Source organism: Lepus europaeus, chromosome 9, assembly GCF_033115175.1.
Source record: "Lepus europaeus isolate LE1 chromosome 9, mLepTim1.pri, whole genome shotgun sequence".
Classification (NCBI taxonomy): Eukaryota; Metazoa; Chordata; class Mammalia; order Lagomorpha; family Leporidae; genus Lepus; species Lepus europaeus.
Window position 1 is genome coordinate 8,602,374 of NC_084835.1, and position 19,161 is coordinate 8,621,534.

The 19,161-nt window shown below is 50.6% G+C and overlaps 1 protein-coding gene and 1 non-coding gene across 5 annotated transcripts in view; both read left to right on the plus strand.

Moving 5' to 3' along the window:
- Positions 1-19,161, plus strand: part of ATG7 (autophagy related 7) — a 223,500-nt gene that overhangs the window by 60,307 nt on the left and 144,032 nt on the right. For 3 of the 4 annotated variants that reach the window (XM_062200455.1, XM_062200456.1, XM_062200454.1), the window contains 6 exons: positions 1,178-1,297; positions 6,266-6,356; positions 7,187-7,331; positions 10,606-10,764; positions 17,197-17,391; positions 18,290-18,493. In XM_062200455.1, the coding sequence (XP_062056439.1) occupies positions 1,178-1,297; positions 6,266-6,356; positions 7,187-7,331; positions 10,606-10,764; positions 17,197-17,391; positions 18,290-18,493 (914 nt within the window). The remainder of the gene's footprint in view (positions 1-1,177; positions 1,298-6,265; positions 6,357-7,186; positions 7,332-10,605; positions 10,765-17,196; positions 17,392-18,289; positions 18,494-19,161) is intronic. The other variant, XM_062200457.1, reaches the window with a different exon arrangement.
- LOC133767374 (small nucleolar RNA SNORA13) lies at positions 2,505-2,635 on the plus strand. The gene has a single exon (XR_009866858.1). It is a non-coding gene; the product is annotated as a small nucleolar RNA SNORA13 (small nucleolar RNA).

Below are 19,161 nucleotides of genomic sequence, written 5' to 3' on the forward strand. Positions count from 1 at the left end.
ATCTTTATTCCTGGCCCTTCTTAAAGGAAGGGTAAAGTTGGATACACATGTATCTTTATGTGTCCTATGCTTCAAGTTGTGTGTGGTCCTGTTCTCCAGGCCGTCAGCCAGGCAACACAGTGCTGCTTCCTCGTCTACGTTCAGCATCTGACCTGGATTCTTGTGGCCGTTACCTGTCTGTGAGTTAGGAAGCTTAGGCTGAGAGGCGTTTTGTGTAGATGTCTGTGTGCATGTGTGTGCATCTGCATATGTAGGTTTTTACACAGATGCACATCTGTATTTCCGTACATATCACAGAGGTAGACTGAGTGCGCAGGTGTAAGGAGCGCCACTTCACGGTGAATTCCTAATGAGGCGTCTGTGTGCTGTGTGAGAACAGGGATTACAGGTGCTTGGTGAAGTACTCCCTGTTAGTTTGCCTTCTCACATAACCCCAGTGCAGTTTGTACCTGTGCCCAAAGTAATCCTTCATATTTACATGCTTTATTTGCTTTCTAGAGTACTTTCACATGTACAGGAGTACTTGGTGGAAAATAGAATTAAAAGTTTATTTTGGTGCAACTGTTTGACATCCACGCAAGTTTTTATCTTGTTCATGGAAAATATGTAATGAAAAAATGGGTTTCAAAATTAACTGATCTTGCCATTTAACTTTCCACAACTAACTTTCCATTAACTTAACCAAAGTTAACTTGTTAATCAAAGCCAACTTACCTTGTCATTCAGCTTTTCCACGAGCTTTTTGAAGTACCTTCGTATTATTTAATTTGTTCCTCAAGACATCTCAATGGTTCCATGTCACATTTCTTTCTTTAATCCTTGAGTATGTCCAAAGTAGGGAGTGGGTGGGTGTGGGGAATTTTAAATCTCTTTTGTGTGTTTTCTAGAGTTCAGAGGTTAGAAGGATTCTGGATCGGCCCAGGTCCCGATCAGCAGTGCCCCGTCCAACCTGCCATAGGCACGGGGGATAGAATCTAAGATCCCTTTCCCTCAGTGGATATGGGAAACCATGAAACTCTGTGTAGACTGTGTTTTTCCCTGTGCATACAGACTTACAACTTATAAAAGAGACACAGTCAGATATTAACAAGAGTAATTTACTATAAGTTTTAGCAATCTCAGTGTCCAATTTTTGTTCTTTGCTTCTTAAGTCAAGAGCTTCCACCTTTTCCCTCAGAGGAAGCTCCTCTGGGCTTCTCCTGTCGTGTCCAGGTCACCAGCATCAACACTGTTGCCGTGATCAGACAAAATAAGGGTTCCTTGAACACCAGCGCTGCAGCGCCGTCACAGCCGCACGGTGGGTCTGACAGCGCTGGCGGCTGCGGGGTGACTGGTGGGTGGCTGGTGTGTGCAGCCCGCAGACACCGACAAAGGGATGATTCATGGCCCAGGCAGGACAGAGTGGGACGGTGCCACATGTTGTCATGCTGCTCAGAACAGCATGCGACCTAAAAAATTACAAACTGTTTACTTCTGAAATTTTCCATTGACTCTTTTATTTTATTTTATTTTTTATTTTTTGGACAGGCAGAGTTAGTGAGAGAAAGACAGAGAGAAAGTTCTTCCTTCCATTCGTTCACCCACCAAATGGCTGCTACGGCCGGCGTGCTGCGCCAGACCCAAGCCAGGAGCCAAGTGCTTCTCCTGGTCTCCCATGTGGATGCAGGGCCCGAGCACTTGGGCCATCCTCCACTGCACTTCCGGGCCACAGCAGAGAGCTGGACTGGAAGAGGGGCAACCGGGACAGAATCCATGGCCCAACCGGGTCTAGAACCTGGAGTGCCGGCGCCGCGGGTGGAAGATTAGCCTAGTGAGCCACGGTGCCGGCCCATTGACTCTTTTGGATCCATGGTTGCCCCAGCTAACTCAGAATGCGGAGTGAACCCGGGTGAGGGAGGACTGCGGGATATCAGTGACCGTGTGGCCTAGCGCTGATGCCTTAGGTGGGCTTCTCGGAAGGACTGACAGATCTGCCTGGTCAAAGCAGAGGCTGCTTGCTTGTTGGTTTAGGGTCTTCACTGTTGCCTTTTTGCTGTCTTCAGATGCTTGCATTTGATTTAGCACCCTCTTCTGGCACGTGCTGAAATAGCTTCCATGTAATGTTTCATTAAACCGCAGTTTGAAGACAGTCTAGGAGAATGAGGTGGCAGTGAGTTACAGAGTCATGTCTGGCCTGTCTCTCTGCCTGGCAGGCCACTAGGACACCCTGCAATGAGCCACTTTGCTCTGCTTCTTTCTGGTTAAGTCTCTGAGTTACTCTTACTCCCCACTCCCCATGCGTGGCTGATGCTTGGTGCTGCTGTCAGTCAGGCCCAGTAGCCTTTGCTGCATGTTTCCGCTGGAGGAAGGTTTTCTCCCACCCAGTAATGCCTTCACCATGTCTTCTGTATGCTTGATGTTAAATGCAGATTATTTAGAGAACGGCACATTTTCTTCTGCCTTTCATGTTAGAGCGTGTTTTTTCTGTTAGCTGTTAATAAACTAAAATAAATAATACGTTATGTGGCCTTTGTGTTGCCCCTTCGCTCATGGAAACTAGTGAATGTGGGGTCAGAAAAGGCTACAGGGGATGCTTTAACCTTCTCCTGCCCTTAGACTGTGTATCTTCTGGGCAGGACTCCCACAAGTAACTCTTCCTGGGATGGGGGCATGGGGGTGGGGTTTTTCTAAGGAACGACTCTGTATCTTAATGTGAACTGAATGTATTAGCCTGCAAGGACCTTTCCGTATTTGCAAGAAGTCCCTTGGTTGCAAGGGCAGTGGTATGAGAATTAGTTTAGATATTCTGCGTCTTGTGCTGCCCCCTTGTGGTGCAGGCAGGCCCCCTCCAGAACTGGTAGAAGGAGCATTTCGGTCGAGGACTAAGGAGGCAGCAGCAGTGCTGAGAGCTGGGGGAGACCCTCCTCCCAATCCTGCCCTTCAGGAGCTCGTCAGAATACTTTCCCAGAGTTCGGACCTGGGAGCAGACATGCTGGATCGTCACTGGCATATACCTTTATAGTGTTTTTTTTTTCCACTGATCAGTTTACAGAACATCAGATTTTCTTAGAAGTGGACATGGTCTTTTGAGTATAGAGATGTTTTCATTTGAAGTGGTATTTTTGTCTTGTGGTTTCTTATCTGTATCAGGAGAAGACCGACTTGTTAAGAACTTCAGTAACTTGGAGCAGGCGCCATGGCTTACTTGGCTAATCCTCCGCCTGCAGCGCTGGCATCCCATGTGGGCACCGGGTTCTAGTCCTGCTTGCTCCTCTTCCAATCCAGCTCTCTGCTGTGGCCCGGGAAAGCAGTGGAGGATGGCCCAAGTGCTTGGGTGCCTGCACCTGCGTGGGAGACCAGGAGGAAGCACCTGGCTCCTGGCTTCAGATCGGCACAGCGCCGGCCATAATGGCCATTTGGGGGGTGAACCAACAGAAGGAAGACCTTTCTCTCTGTCTCTCTCTCTCACTGGCTATCTCTATCTGTCCAAAAAAAGAACTTCAGTAACTTAAGAGTTACTGCTTACGGTTCTAGACTGTGGGTCCAAAGGTTCATGTGCTGGGAATTAGAGAGGGACTTTTGTGTTGAATAAATGAGTATGGTTATGAGAATAATTTATAGGAAAATATGAATTAGTCACAAGGCTGAACTCCTTTTTCCGCCAAAGAACTCTGAAGTGTTAACCCCTTTAAGAACTCAAATGTAGTATTTCAGTTTTCATTTTTCACGGTGTGAGGACAGGACCACGGCAGCATGCCTGAACTAAAATGGGAAGGGATATTTCTGTGTGGCTCCTTGCCGTGAGCGACAGCGACAGCCCCAGCCAAGCTGGAAGCCAAGCAGCTTGCAAGGATAATTGGCCCTGTGGTTTTCCTTTAGTCATCCTGCCCCAGCCACAAAAGATTATGCAGAGGAAATCAACACCTTCTGGACCCTACAATTACATTGAGCAATAGGATTTAAAAAATAAAACAAATTTTGAAGCTAAAAGTTTCCCAAGGAAGGGAAGATGGAGGTGCTGATAGAAATCTGAAAGATGAATGGCCTGAGAGACCCACCAGCCAGTGAGAGGCATAGGGCTGCTCCCCCGAGGCCTGTGTCTCAGCCCAGCCAGGAGCTCTGTTCCCTCAGAGCCTCTCCTGCGATAGACGCTGGGGTGATGTTGGCGGGGCAGCCTGCGGTGGATTCAGGAGGGTGATGGAGGCACTGAGACACAGGAAGACAGGACAGTAGGTAGCTCCCACGAGCAAGGCATGCAGCTTCCACTAACGTGAGGGAATAGCAGGAGTGCTGTCTAGGGCAACCAGGATCTCTCAGAGAACAAACTTATTTTAATTTATTTTAAAAGTTAGATTTACAGAGAGAGAATCTTTTATTTATTTATTTTTTGACAGGCAGAGTGGACAGTGAGCGAGAGAGATAGAGAGAAAGGTCTTCCTTTTTGCCGTTGGTTCACCCTCCAATGGCCACCGCACTGATCCAATGGCAGGAGCCAGGTGCTTCTCCTGGTCTCCCATGGGGTGCAGGGCCCAAGCACTTGGGCCATCCTCCACTGCACTCCCTGGCCACAGCAGAGAGCTGGCCTGGAAGAGGGGCAACCGGGACAGGATTGGTGCCCTGACCGGGACTAGAACCCGGAGTGCCGGCGCCGCAGGCGGAGGATTAGCCTAGTGAGCCGCGGCGCCGGCCAACAGAGAGAGAATCTTTCACCCACTGGTTCACTCCCCAAATGGCCACAACAGCCAGGCCAGGCCAAAGCTAGGATCCAGGAACTCCATTGCTGGTCTCCCACTGGGGTGGCAGGGGTCCAAGCACTTTGACCATCTTCTGCTCCCTTCCCCGGGCACAGTAGCAGGGAGCTGGATCAAAAGTAGAGCAGCCAGAACTCAAACCGGTGTTCAGATATAGTACCCTCTGCACCACCATGCTAGCACCCAGTTTAAGAGAATTTTGCCCTGGTAGAATAAGCAGCATGTGTCTGACTGTGCTCCATGGGATTTTTTTTTTTTTTAAGATATGTATTTATTTATCTGAAAGTCAGTTACACAGAGAGAGAAGGAGAGGCAGGGAGAGAGAGAAAGAGGTCTTTCAACACTGGTTCACTCCCCAATTGGCCGCAACAGTCAGAGCTGAGCTGATCTGAAGCCAGGAGCCAGGAGCTTCCTCTGGGTCTCCCACATGGGTGCAGGGGCCCAAGGACCTGGGCCATCTTCCACTGCTTTCCCAGGCCATAGCAGAGAGCTGGATCAGAAGTGGAGCAGCTGGGACTCGAACCGGCGCCCACATGGGATGCTGGCATTGCAGGCGGTGGCTTCACCTGCTATGCCACAGCGCCAGCCCCACTCCATGGGATTTTAATTGGTGTCAGAGGGTGGTGGAAGGAGACACAGAGAGCGCCGTGCTTCCGAGAAATACAAACCCAGGTCAGGTCAGGTGGTTTCCTTCCTCCAGGCTTCTCAGAGCCCTTATCTGCCGTGGGAGTCTCCAGGTCTGGGTGCAAGTGGGGACTGGGTATAGAATCGAAGTACGAGGTGAAGGTGCAGAGCACTAATGAGGCGCGCTCAGGAGCTGCTGGAATGGGAGTGAGAGAGGCCCCCAGGCAGGGGTTAGGAAGAGGGCAGCAGCAAAGGGTGCAGTCAGGGCTGGGTGAACTCTGAATGGCTAAGGTCGAGCTTGAAGGATGGAGGAGAGGGCAGCTTCCCAGAGGGCCCGTCACCTCTCACTGTGATCCACATCCAGGCGCACAGTGACGGAGTCGAGAGGCTGAGCAGAGGGACGTGATCAGGATGGGGAACAGAGTGGACATCCTGTCCTTAGAGCTTCAGATCCCAGGCAAGTGCAGTGAGAGGTGTGCTCAGGTACACTGGCCTCTCCTGCTTCAGCACAGAGCCCTCCCGGACACTCACCCTACCCCAGTTAGGAGTCTGTCTGTCTGTCTGTCTGTCTACCTCTCCCTCTCCCCGCTTCCCCTTCCCGTCTCCCTCCCCCCCATGTCTCCCCCCCACCTCCTGACACACTTCCCATCACAGCAGAAGTTGAGGTGTTTGGGGCCAGGGTTGAGGCTGTTGCAGAAGCGCCTGTACCGGAGGCCAGTGCTTGCCTCTGAGGTTCTCTAGCAAGAGTCCTAGGTGCTGAGGGCGATGGGGAGCCCACGGCGGCAGCAGCCGGGCATTCAGGACCACAGAGCTCCTTGAGGGAGTAGTGAGCTAGAAACTTTTCTGTGCAGCCTCTGTAAGGACGCCTGCTCTCACCTCCTTCACTAAACTCAGTGTTTGTTTGCCTTAAGATTGTCCCAAAGCAGTCGGATGGGAAAAGAACCAGAAAGGAGGCATGGGCCCAAGGATGGTCAACGTCAGCGGGTGCATGGACCCTAAAAGGTACACGTGCTTTGGAAGTGTGGCTTTTCATCACCAGGATGCACACCTGGTCACGTGAGGCCAGCTCTGTGCGGCACAGGTCCATCCCAGAGGGGCCATTCGCAGCGACCGTGAGTGTCCTGCACACAGCTCACCGGCTCTTCCCAGCAGTATAGATTTTGTCCTTGCTTCAAGCCGTGCGTCCCTGTGTCAGCTTTGGTCCTCTGTTCATCTCCTGTTGGCGCTGTCCTGTTGGTCCGTGTTACAGAAACACTCATGGACGCCAGCACTGGGTGGAAGGGTGGATGGAAGTGCACCTCTGTTAAGGAGACATGGAAGAAGTTTCTGTTCTCAGTACCAGGGAAGACTTCCTCTCAACCTGTAGGTGTGTGGTTGTCTTGACTGCTGGTCATGTGTCCCTTTTCTCCTGGGCTGCTGGGAGCTCCGTATCAGCAGAGGCCGCCCAGGTCTGCACTCTGGCAGCAGCCTTTCCCCTCCCTGCCACCTGAGGTCTCCTTGTTTCCCTTTTGTTCCCATTTCCCCCTTTATTTGCTGCTTGTTTTCTCCCACATTTACTTTTTGTAGGCATTTGGCAAAAATTCTTAGAAAATAGAATGGAAAGATAAGTTTATTTTGGTGGAAATGAACTTTGAAATCCCTGTACATGAGAAGCTTTCAAAAAGCTCATGAAAACTGCATGTCATGAAAAACCTGCGCGTGGATTTCGAAATTTTCTTGTACCAAAATAAGCTTATTTAATTCCATTTTCCATGAAAAAGTGCCCTGGTTTATCCTTCAGGCTAAGTCGGCGTACCAGTCGGGGGCTGAGTAACTGAGTTCTCCTCTTCCAGGCTGGCTGAGTCGTCGGTGGATCTCAACCTCAGGCTGATGTGTTGGAGACTGGCCCCCACTCTGGACTTGGACAAGGTGGTGTCGGCCAAGTGTCTGCTGCTGGGAGCCGGAACCCTGGGCTGCAACGTGGCCAGGACCCTGATGGTGAGTGGGCGGGGGCTGCTGGCCCCTCAAAGCCACGGCCTCTCTTGTTCTGCCGTCTCCCAGGTGCCCCTCCTCGCTTCTCCTCTCTTTTCCCTTTTGTGGGTCTCTTGTGCTCTTTGCACATGGGGGAAAGGAAATGCTTGTTTCACCCCATGCTAGTCCCATTGCTGGCGTGCAGCAGCATGACAGGTGAGCATATCACGCATGGGTCCTGGATGCTTCCCTGGGCCCCCGAATGCAGATACCTCTGTCGTCTTTGCTGTGGCTTACTTATTTAGACTGACCAAAATCATAACACTCCAGTCGTTTTGAGGAACTAAACGATTGGTTTATCTGTTCGTCCTATAGTTTTTATAGCAAAACCAACAAAAATTCTGCTTTCAGATTCATTGGGATCTATTTTTAAAAGGCCATGTGTGATTTATTGTTTAAAATATTTATTTATTTGAGAGAGAAGGAAATCTTAAGTCTACTGGTTCACTCTCCAAATACCCAGAATGACTAGGGCTGGTCTGGGGCCAAAGGTGGGATCCTGACACTCAGTCCAGATTTCCCATGTGAGTGACAGGAACCCAACCACTGGAGCCGTCCCCGCTGCCTCCCAGGATCTGCATTCGCGGGAAGCTGGGCTCAGACCTGGCCGTGGAGCCACGGCCCTGTAACGCGAGGCGCAGGCAACTCAGCTGCCAGGCTAAACGCCACCCCAAAGTCCACTTTTGTCTTTACTGACTTCTTCCCGATTTTGTGAAATTTTTTATTTTATTTTTTCGAGCTTCTACAACTATCAGGTGCTTAAATTTTCTTTACATTTTTCCAAGTTATCCAGTTAGTATAGACCCATTATAGAAAAATCTGCAGTCATAAAGCAGGGTAGAGAGACACCCATGTTCCCACCGCTTTTTCACTTATTTCCTTTAGTGTTTGTTTATTATATGTTTTAAAATATTATTTTATGTGTAATAATGTTCCTTGCTCTTACCAGGTGGCATTGTAAGTACTTTCCTATGCTGCTGAAAGCGATGACCTCAGCGTCTTTTTAATGGCCGTAGAACGTGTCTCTTTATGTGCTGAAGCATTAAGGGTGTCTCATAGTTGTCTGAGACAGTCGTCTGATTTTGGCATTAGTGTCATTTCCAGTTTTGTACTCTTATCAACTCTGTTGCAGAGAATAGCTTAGCAATCACATCTTTTCAGCATTTCAGATTATTTCATAAGCTAGATTCCTGGAAGTACATCAAAGGATATGAGCATTTCTTTGTTTGTTTTGTTCTAAGCATTTATTATTTATTTGAAAGGCAAAGTCACTGAGAGAGGAGGAGAGACAGACAGAGAAGTCTTCATGCACTGGTTCATTCCTCAAATGGCCACAACAGCCGGAGCTGGGCTGATCCGAAGCCAGGAGCCAGGAGCTGCTTCTGAGTCTTACACTGTGGGGGGGGGGAGGGGGCTGCCAAGCACTTGGGCCATCTTCCACTGCTTTCCCGGGCCATTAGCAGGGAGCTGGATTGGAAGTAGAACAGCCAGAATTCAAACTGGTGTCCATATGGGATGTCAGCACCGCAGGCAGTAGTTTTACCTGGTATGCGTTAGTGCGGGCTGCAGATGTGAGCATTTCTTTTTTTTTTTTTTTTTTTTTGACAGGCAGAGTGGACAGTGAGAGAGAGAGACAGAGAGAAAGGTCTTCCTTTGCCGTTGGTTCACCCTCCAATAGCTGCCATGGCTGGCGCGCTGCGGCCAGCACAGCACGCTGATCCGATGGCAGGAGCCAGGTGCTTCTCCTGGTCTCCCATGGGGTGCAGGGCCCAAGCACTTGGGCTATCCTCCACTGCACTCCCAGGCCACAGCAGAGAGACTGGCCTGGAAGAGGGGCAACCGGGACAGAATCCGGCGCCCCGACCGGGACTAGAACCTGGGGTACCAGCTCTGCAAGGCAGAGGATTAGCCTAGTGAGCCGCGGCGCCGGCCTAGATGTGAGCATTTCTAAGGCTCTAGAAACATGTTGCCGGTTTGCCTTCCATGATGTGATCCCATTTTCAGTCTTTCCATCACATCCTCACCAGCTCCGAGTGCTGGATTTTCTTTCACTAGACAGTTAGCCTGGGAAGCATTCCACAGCAGTGCAGAGTGAAAGCCCATTGGTGGGTGGCTCCCGGGGGCATGTTTGCAGCTTATCTGGCCTTCTTCCCACTGCCCAGCACATTCTTGGCTGCCCGCTTGCACTTGCTCCAGGGAATGCAAAAATATTTCAGAAATAAATATCCCCAAGCCAAGCACACGTGACTTGGGAAGTTCTCATACAGTTGTTCCCTCTGCATGGCGGATTGCCTAACCTTAGGAGTGGGTAGGAAACCAAAAAGGTAGCAGTGGGTTCAGCCTCAGCCAGGCTTCCGAAGCGGGTTTTGGCCTGCCAGTCCCAGCGCTGGAACAAATCCTGGTCCCTGCTGACGGTCACCCTGACGCCTTCAGTCCGGTCGAGCCCCAGAGTCCCGACTGGAAAGAGAGTGGGAGCAGGATCTGAGCTTTTGCTCGGCTGCTGTTCCCCTGAAATGTGCCTGCCCTGTCCCCGAGAAGTGGCCCCTTCAGTCGGTGGTGGAACTGTCGGCCAGGCATGTGGCCTTAGACAGGTCTGCTGCATTTCCTGAACTTCCATTTCCTTTTCTGTGAGATAAGCGACGGGACTGAGGACTGTAGCAGTAGTGTGCACCTGTCCAGTCTCTGGGAGGAGTGACTGCAGTCTGCAAAATCCCGAAACCCCAGAGAGGACGTAGAACCGTCCCCTAAATGCCCGATGATTACGAGACTGTTTCTGTCTGGAGGAAGGGTTCATGGTCGTCTCCCATCCCTCACAAGGCAGAGGACTGGCGAGCCAGCACCCATAACATGCATTCCGGGTTTTAGTGAGTTGTAAGACAAGTGTTGCGTGTACTCATTGTTCATGAAGGAGAACCAGGACGTTGTGGGTAGGGGGTGGGGCGTTGCTAATCCTTTTAAGACAGCAACATGGACTGCTTATGGGGTTCACCTCCAAATCTCTCTGACAGTACATGTTCCCATTGCTGCAGGAAGCCAGGCACTGAGTACGTAAGCATATTGTCTTGTAAAGGAAGTTGACATTCTTTTGATCAGAATACAAATTTGTGTAATTCCGCTTCTGCAGTGTCTTGTGTTGTGAGATTCCTGAGCCGTGCCCCACCAAAACCCCTTTAAGAGCTTGCGAGAGAGACCCTGTGAAGTGTCCCTCAGAACCCCACCCTGGTCTCCTGTTTCCACACAGGGTTGGGGCGTCAGGCACATCACGCTTGTGGACAACGCCAAGATCTCCTACTCCAACCCCGTGAGACAGCCCCTCTATGAGTTTGAAGACTGCCTCGGGAGTGGGAAGCCCAAGGCCCTCGCTGCAGCGGATCGGCTCCAGAAGATATTCCCCGGAGTGGTGCGTGGACGCTGTGGGGGTGTCACGGGCTTCCCCCTGTGTGTTCTTAAGTATTCAAATCCTGGCTTTGCTTCCTGCTGGGCACTCCCCACATGGCTGGTCAGCACTCTCACATATTCTCATGAAAATGAAATGAAGAATGCACGACCACATGTTTTGTCAGTCGCCACGTGTTGTATGAGGTTGTGCTGTGAGATCTTGGCACCTGTGGGTTTTGATGTCCTGCACGGCCCGAAGGGAACTGTGGTGCCGCGGCTGGATGTTGTTACATTGTCCTGCAGAGCAGAGCACTTGGTTGTTGATTAGTACAGTTCTATGAAATTAAATTAAATGCAAGTCTCTGCACAGGAGAAAGACTGGATGGATGTAAGTTTAAATTTTTGCTCCAGCTGCTGTTTATTTTTTGAGTTATGTCATTTACTTCAGAAATTCCAAAATAATGAGAGAGAAGTCGTTCAGTTCATTGCATTCAGTATGTTGAGGGTTTGTTTTGAGGTCATCCAGCAAAAGGAAATTTGCATTCTGAGTGCTCCGTCAGTCTATCTGACAGGAGGCAGCTGAAGCATCTCAGAACCACCTGCTTCTGTTGGAAGCGCCAGAAGAGGCTCCAAGACCTCGCCAAGCGCCAGCCTGCCCCAGCTCCTCTCCCGTGGCCCAGCATGGCTCCCATACATTGAGAAGGCTTTGCTTTAGAAGCAGTGTTGTCCAGCTCACCTTTTGTCCCTGAGGCACGTCATGTGTTGGGTTTATTCATCAGTACTGATGGAGTGTCCATTCTGCACCCAGCCGTGTCCTGGATGCCTAAAGAAATAAGAATAAATCAGTCCTGTCATTGGGCAGGCACCTTAGGTCTCTGTGGCAACAACATTGCCTATCACACAATCCCCACATCTCCGTGGCTTCCAATGTCAAACGTTTGCTTCACACTCATGGGTGTGTGGGTTGGCTGTGCTTCAGCCGCAGGGCTAGGCTGACTCCAGCCTTTTTGTCAGATTCTGGTCTGTTCTGTCTGTCATTGTGTCATTGTCTGTGCCTAGGGAAGAGCATTCGTCAGGGACCTGCTGTTCTTACCATAGAAGGTGGACGCTTAAAAGGGCTGGCGATTTTCATGGCTGTTCAGGTTCCAGCTCCACCATGGCACAGTGCAGTGTCCTCGGTTTCCGTGACCAGAGCTAATCTAGGGCCACACCCAAGTCAGCGTAGTTTGTTAGTGTACTCTGCTGTCCTGGGGGAGGTGCTGTAGAGTCGTGTGACAAAGGGCATGGCCGTCAACGTCAGCTCGAGGGAGGAGAGATACAGTTGAGAGAATAATTAGTCTGTCACTGGAGAATATTACAAACTCCCCTTGAAAAAAATTTTTTTAATATTTATTTTATTTATTTGAAATACAGAGTTAGAGAGAGAGAGAGATCTTCTATTCACTAATTCACTCCCCCAAATGGCTGCAATAGCCAGGTCGAGGTGAGACCAAAGCCAGGAGTTAGGAGCTCCTTCCCAGTCTTCCATCTGGATGAGAGGGATCCAAACAGTTGGGTCGTTTTCCGCAGCTTTCCCAGGCACATCAGCAGGGAGCTGGGTTGGAAGTGGAGCAGGCAGGACTTGAACCAGAGCTCATTTTGGATGTCAGCGTCACAGGTGACACAACGCTGGCCTGAACTCCCCTGAATCGCAGACAGACCCAGCTTTGAATCTGAGTTCTGGCGTTTATTAGTTACACACAGTTTTTGCTTTTCCACATTGTGCCGTTGTCTGTGGCCCAGTGAAGTTCACTGAATGTATTCATTCAGTTTTTCTGTTACTTACTCATTAACGTGTTTGCTCAGTTCCTACAAGTACTTAACAGTTGTGGCAGCTGCGTGGGGCAGGAGCTCAGTTGCCAAGAGAAGGTGTCAGAGGTAGGCCTGGCCTTGACCAGGAGGGAAGCCGGGAAGATCCTGAGACAGGGGTGGGCGTGAGCTGGACTCAGGGTGACGGAGCTGTGTGCGGCTCCTGAGGTGGTACTTTGTGGAGCTCAGGGGAGACGAGGATGGCTAAAGCGTGGAGGTCATGGGGACTGAAAGGAAAGCAGAGGTCACATCTTGCTGGGCCAGCGAGGTCAAGTGCAAGTTTTCAAGGAAACTTCAGTCCACCAGGGTCGAGCCTGTTCCTTTGCACTCACATGACGTGCCTCCGTTTTCCCTAAGGAATTATTAAGTCCTGAGGCCGGGAGTCAAGTCTGGTATGCTTTTATCCCTCATGCTTTGTCTATATTTAATAATAGGTATTGTGAAGAACTCACCGAAGTCCTAGTGTAGTCCGTGAAATTCGTGAGAGATGCTTGTGAAACTGTTGAACTAACTGCTATCCAGGCTTAAGGGGTTTTCCTTCTGTTTGATTTCATTTAGTCCTTTCTTTTTCTTTTTTTTTTTTTTTTTTTAAGACTGTACTTACTTGTTTGAGAGACAGAGTTACAGTCAGAGAAGAGAGAGAGAGACAGAGAGAGAGGTCTTCATCTACTAGTTCATTCCCCAAATGGCTGCAATGGCCAAAGCTGGGCCAATACAAAGCCAGGACCTAGGAGCCCCCTCCGGGTCTTCCATGTGGTTTCAGGGGCCCAAGGACTTGGGCCATCTTCCACTGCTTTCCTGGGTCATTAGCAGGGAGCTGGAGGAGAAGTGGATCAGCCAGGACTCGAACTAGTGCCCACATGGGATGCCGGTGACAGAGATGGAGGCTTAACCTACGCCGCAGCACCAGCCCCTAGTATTTTCATTCAACAGGTGTTTCTTCACTGTCTTCCTTAGGCCAGGCCACAGGACAAAAGCTGGGCCTGGTGAATGTGGCCTCCATGGCTCTGCCCTCTGAGAGCTCATGCTCGTTGAGGAGGTACACAGCGAGTAGTGTGGATTCGTTGTTTAATTCCAGTAACTGTAAGGTGCTGAGGAAGTGTCTGATAGCGGGCGTATGCAGGCCTGGGCTGCCGGGGAGCTTTGTTGAGGAAGTGACACTGGCCCTGAGCCCTCAAGGAATTTATTAGGAGAAGAGGTGGAAAGAGGAGCCAAAGAGCAGAGAGCTGGGCACAGGCCAGGGCTAGGAAGGGTGTTTCAAGCCAGATAAGTGGGCGATGTGCGCGATGCAGATTCCCCACACACATTTTCTAATTGAGTGGAAGTTAGAAAGATTGATTCTATTATAAAGCAAGATTATGTAAATTGTGCTTTTCTTGTTCAGTTATTGCAAACTCCTAATCTTCCTGCTTGAAGTCTTGTGACATTTGTCTTAGAAAAAATATAATTGGATGATAGACTTCTTTTAATTTCTAATTTTGAAATAATGTATTCACAGGAAAGTTCAAAGAAATGTCCCAGAAGGTCTCGAGAACCCTCCATGCAGCCTCCCCTGGGAGACAGACTTCAGGGGTCAGAGTGGTTTCGTTTGCACAGCTGAGCTGGACAGCCATTAGCACTCCCTCAGAACCACAAAGTCAAGCTTTTGGCTTTGCTTCAAAACACTTGACCCTCGCTAAGCATGTTGTGGCCACAGACCTTGCAGTAGCTCAGAGGCCAGCTCCTGAGAGACTCTTGATTCCTGTCTGCCTGACGTTCCTGGCTGGGCTCCTCTCTTCCACTCCAGAATGCACGCGTCACATTGATTTTTTTTTTTTTTAAGATTTATTTATTTACTTGAAAGTCAGAGTTACACAGAGAGAAGGAGAGGGAGAGGGAGAGGGAGAGAGAGAGAGAGAGAGAGAGGGAGAGGGAGAGGTCTTCCATCTGCTGGTTTCCTCCCCACATGGCCACAACGGCTGGAGTTGCGCTGATCCAGAGCCAGGAGCTTCTTCCAGGTCTCCCACACAGGTGCAGGGGCCCAAGGACTTGGACCATCCTCTACTGCTTTCCCAGGGCATAGCAGAGAGCTGGATCAGAAGTGGAGCAGCCAGCACTTGAACCTGCACCCATACAGGATGCTAGCACTGCAGGCAGCAACTTTACCCACTAAACCACAGTGCAGGCCCCTCCTTTTTATTTATGCAAAAGACAGAGTTACAGAGAGAGGTAGAGACAGGTAGAGAGAGAAAGGTCTACCATCTCCTGGTTCACTCCCCAAATGACTTCAACGATCAGAGCTGAGCCAATCAGAAGCCAGGAGCCAGAATTTTCTTCTGGGTCTCCCATGCGGGTACAGGGGCCCACGTACTGGGGCCATCTTCTACTGCTTTCCCAAGCACATTAGCAGGGAGCCCAGCTCCCTTTAAAAGCACTCCAGTGCAGTTACCTGAAAAGAACTGCTCTGCTGTGAATGCAGAACCCAAGGCTGAGGCTGAGTTAGCAGAATAAGAAAACAGCTGATCATTTATGAATGAAATGACTGTTTGAGGGAACCTTTTTTTTTTTATGGTGAGGCAATAAAATGTAGGATTATGGAGCCACACTCGAGGTTTTAAAACCCAACTTCAGGCACCTGCTTCCGACATTAATGAATAGCTGATGCTGGGCTAGCTCCCCAACCATGAACAGTTACGCACCTGGATAAAGTACATCCGAAGTTGTAGGCAATGAGCAATAGGCAGTGAAAGGCTTTGGTCTCAAGTGGACAGGAAAGAAGGAATGTTTGTCCCAGGTTAGCACCCGCGGGCACTTCCTGGCCCACGCCAGATTCCTGGAGGAGCTTGGTCTTGGTGAACTGAGAAGATGATGAGAGTTCAGAGCTGCTACATTGGCCAGAATCTGCAGGGTGTCGTGCCAGACCTGGGGGTGCTGTGCAGAGAAGGGGGTCCCAGGAAACTCACGGGCAGCACCTTGAATCTTCGGCCAGATAACCAGCTGCACACGTGCACAGCACAGCTCTGTCAGGTGGGCTGGAAGCACCTCCAGGGAGCTCACAAAGACCCATGATGCTGCAGTCCCTATGCACCAGAGAAAAGCAGAAACACCCTGGCGGGACTGTCAAGAGAACCCTTAAGTGACGGCTCAGAAAGCCAAGGACTAAGATTCTAAGACAGAGCCTTCTAGAAGAAAGCATCTTAGGGTCTTGGGAGAGGTGAAGATTTCCTAGGACCAGTGAATACTGACACTTTGCCAAAACGTGAAAGTTTGCCATCTCAACAGATGCCATTAAGTGAATGGGAAAACATTCGCAGTACATGTTTTTGGCAAGCAGCTTTTAACCAGCATACATAAACTCCCACCACTCAGGAAGAAGAAGAGAGACAGACCAACTATCCTGTAAGGGGAGTGAAGATCGAGGAGTGGCAGTGAATTCATGGAAGTGCCAGCATCGGCACTCATCAGGGAACTATCAATTAAAACCATGCAGGTAGATCGCGACGGCTCCTAAAACAGCTGAGATTGAGGGGACCGACAGTGCTAAACGCCGTCAGGCTGTGGGACTCTCCCAGCTCTCACACTTTGCGGTTGAAACAACCAGGAGACAGAAAGTACACCTCCCCAGTGACCCAGAAATTGTGCCTCCAGGTATCTCCCTAGGAGAAATGAAAGCATATACACACTAAATACTTACGCCGAGATGGCCGTTGCAGCCTTATTCATGATGGCCCAAATCTGGAAATAAATCGCTGTCAGTGGAGGAATGAGTAGTAAAAAATTGTGCAACAGTCAGGCAAAGGAAAAGGGATGCGCTGTTGGGAGTGCGCTGTTGCTGTTGACACTTAAGTGTGTGCATGGATCTGCACAGCCTGTGCCGAGCACAAGACATGCAAATGAGTGAATATTCTAGGATTTGATTTCACTGAGTTCTAGAATAGTCAGAGCAGGGTTGTCAGGTGATGGGGATTGGCTGGGGAGGGACACAAGAGCACGCTCTGGGGCCTGTGTCTTGGTGGACGTGTGCAGGCGTTCATGGGCACCATGCAGAGTTCAGAGTATGTGGACGTGGACGTGCAAGGTCTGCATATGGCACTTGATGCTCGTTGTCCCTCACCCTCACTGTACCTTTGGATCAGCTGGGGAGGTCTGGACAATGTCCATGCCCACAGCCGCTCTCGGGGATTGCAGTTACAGTGGTCTGCAGGGAAGCCTGGGTGCCAGGAATCGTGAAACTGTCCAAACGGTTCTGACGCTCAGCCAGGATGGGAAACGGCTGCGTCGGAGCTCCCTGTATCCAAGCCCTTGGAGTGCAGTCCCCTCTCAAGAGGGCCCCTCTGTCAGCTTCCAGGCCGAAACTTTAGCAAGTATAGATTCCTTTAAGTTATCAAAGCTAAGTGGGCAGGGACCACTTACTTTATTAGTGGGAAAGTCAGGGCTGGTACTGCGTATTTATGCTTCAGTCTTGGCGTCACCGAAATCCTCTCCTAATGGCTGCTTGGCTCAGGCTGGCGCATGCACCATCCGCTGTGTGATGCTAGCAAGGTGCCCTTGCTCCGATGACCGCAGTTGCTGCTTCTGTTGCTGTCTAGTACAGCGTTGGTACATGGGAGTGCACGTGTTTTCCCAGAATGCCAGAGGGTACAACATGAGTATCCCCATGCCTGGACATCCAGTGAACTTCTCCAGCGTCACCCTGGAGCAGGCCCGCAGCGACGTGGAGCAGCTGGAGCAGCTCATCGGGAACCACGATGTCGTCTTCCTGCTCATGGACACCAGGGAGAGCCGGTGGCTGCCTACCGTCATCGCTGCAAGCAAGAGGAAGGTAGAGAGTGGGCTGCGGGGTGCGCGGCTCTGATCGTGTCTGTATGCCCCACCACCCCGAAGGGACACGTGTCCCCGCCCCCTCCCCCCCCCCCCCCCCCCAGCGTGCAGCCTCGTGGCGTGGAGCCAAAGGGCTTCCACTCAGACTCGCACGTGTGGCGCAGTCTAATGGCTGCCGCCTGCTGCTGAGGTTTCCTACGAGCCCTCTGAGTCCCCACGGCAGAAGGCACCTGCGCTCAGGTGGAGGTGCGGCTTTGCTGCACTCAGCCTGTGTGGTCCCCGAGGACGCGGAGGGTCAGCAGTGCTGAGCGGGTCACCTCATCGTGGTGCGCGTCCAGGTGTGGGTTGCAAGTTTTCTGTTTTCTAGTGTGGTTTTTCTTTTCTTTACTTATTAAACTTTATGTGGTCAGAATTTTAGGAAAATAAGTTAATTTACAACAAAGAAAATTTCTTATGCTATAAATGGAAAAACTAGTCCTTATAAATCTGTGTGGAGGGTGGATTTTATTTCAATAAAGCAGTTATGGAGAAAGGTCTCTGGACATGGCAGGGTCTGAGAACGGTGGAGATGGGGTCTGCCGCTCCTGTCTCTGTCAGCTGCAAGCCCTTAGGCGGGCTGCAGAAGTAACCTCTCTGACTTTCAGAATCTTCACTGGAAATGGGAAACGTTTGTAGAGAGTTTTAAATAAAATTAAAAAGACAGTTTATGTCAATCACTTGTCACATCTTTGGAGCCTAATAAGCCGTCAGTGTTGGCTGGCTTTTACCATCATTAGCTTTCAGCATCTGATCGTGCTCATAGGCAAAAAATAATTTGGAAAGTTGACCCAGTAGTAAATTAGACGTGGCTTAGAGTCAGATGTCTGCTAACCTTGTCCTTTTGTTCCTCGACCCCACAGCTGGTCATCAACGCTGCCCTGGGGTTTGACACCTTTGTGGTCATGAGGCATGGCCTGAAGAGACCGAAGCAGCAGGGGGCTGGGGACTTGTGTCCCAGTCACCCGGGGGGGCCTGCAGACCTGCTGGGCTCATCCCTGTTTGCCAACATCCCTGGGTATAAGCTCGGCTGCTACTTCTGCAACGACGTGGTGGCCCCGGGAGACGTGAGTGGATTTCTTTGTAGTTCCTAATGTTTCCTGTGACCATCTTGGGCACTTTTGTTCGTGACTCTTCAGATGCTGGCTTTTAACAAAGAGTTACGGTTGGGGCACTGGATCCTGTCCCAGTTGCTCCTCCTCCAGTCCGGCTCTCTGCTGTGGCCCGGGAGTGCAGTGGAGGATGGCCCAAGTGCTTGGGCCCTGCACCCGCATGGGAGACCAGGAGAAGCACCTGGCTCCTGGCTTTGCATCGGCGCAGTGCGCCGGCTGTGGTGGCCACTTGGGGGGTGAACCAACGGAAAAAGGAGGACCTTGATTTCTGTCTCTCTCTCACTGTCTAACTCTGCCTATCAAAAAAAAAAAAACAAAAAACAAAAAACAACAACTGGGGCGGGGTCAGGTAGAATGTTGTCATCCCGCTGTGAGCTTGGATTGGCCCTGTCAGCTACACAGCTGCACACCACTGCTGTGGAAAGCCTGGCGAGGAACCAGCGCCGACTGGCTCCTGATAGCGCTTGGCATTGTCTCAGGGCGTGGCTGGAGAAGAACGCAGTGCACCTTAGGAGTCTAAAGACCCAGGTTGCACTCAGGCCCTGACGCACCCCATGGCGCATTCCCAGGAGGTCTCTTAGGCCCCTTCACACCATTGCCCTGCACAAAGGGAGTGGGGCATG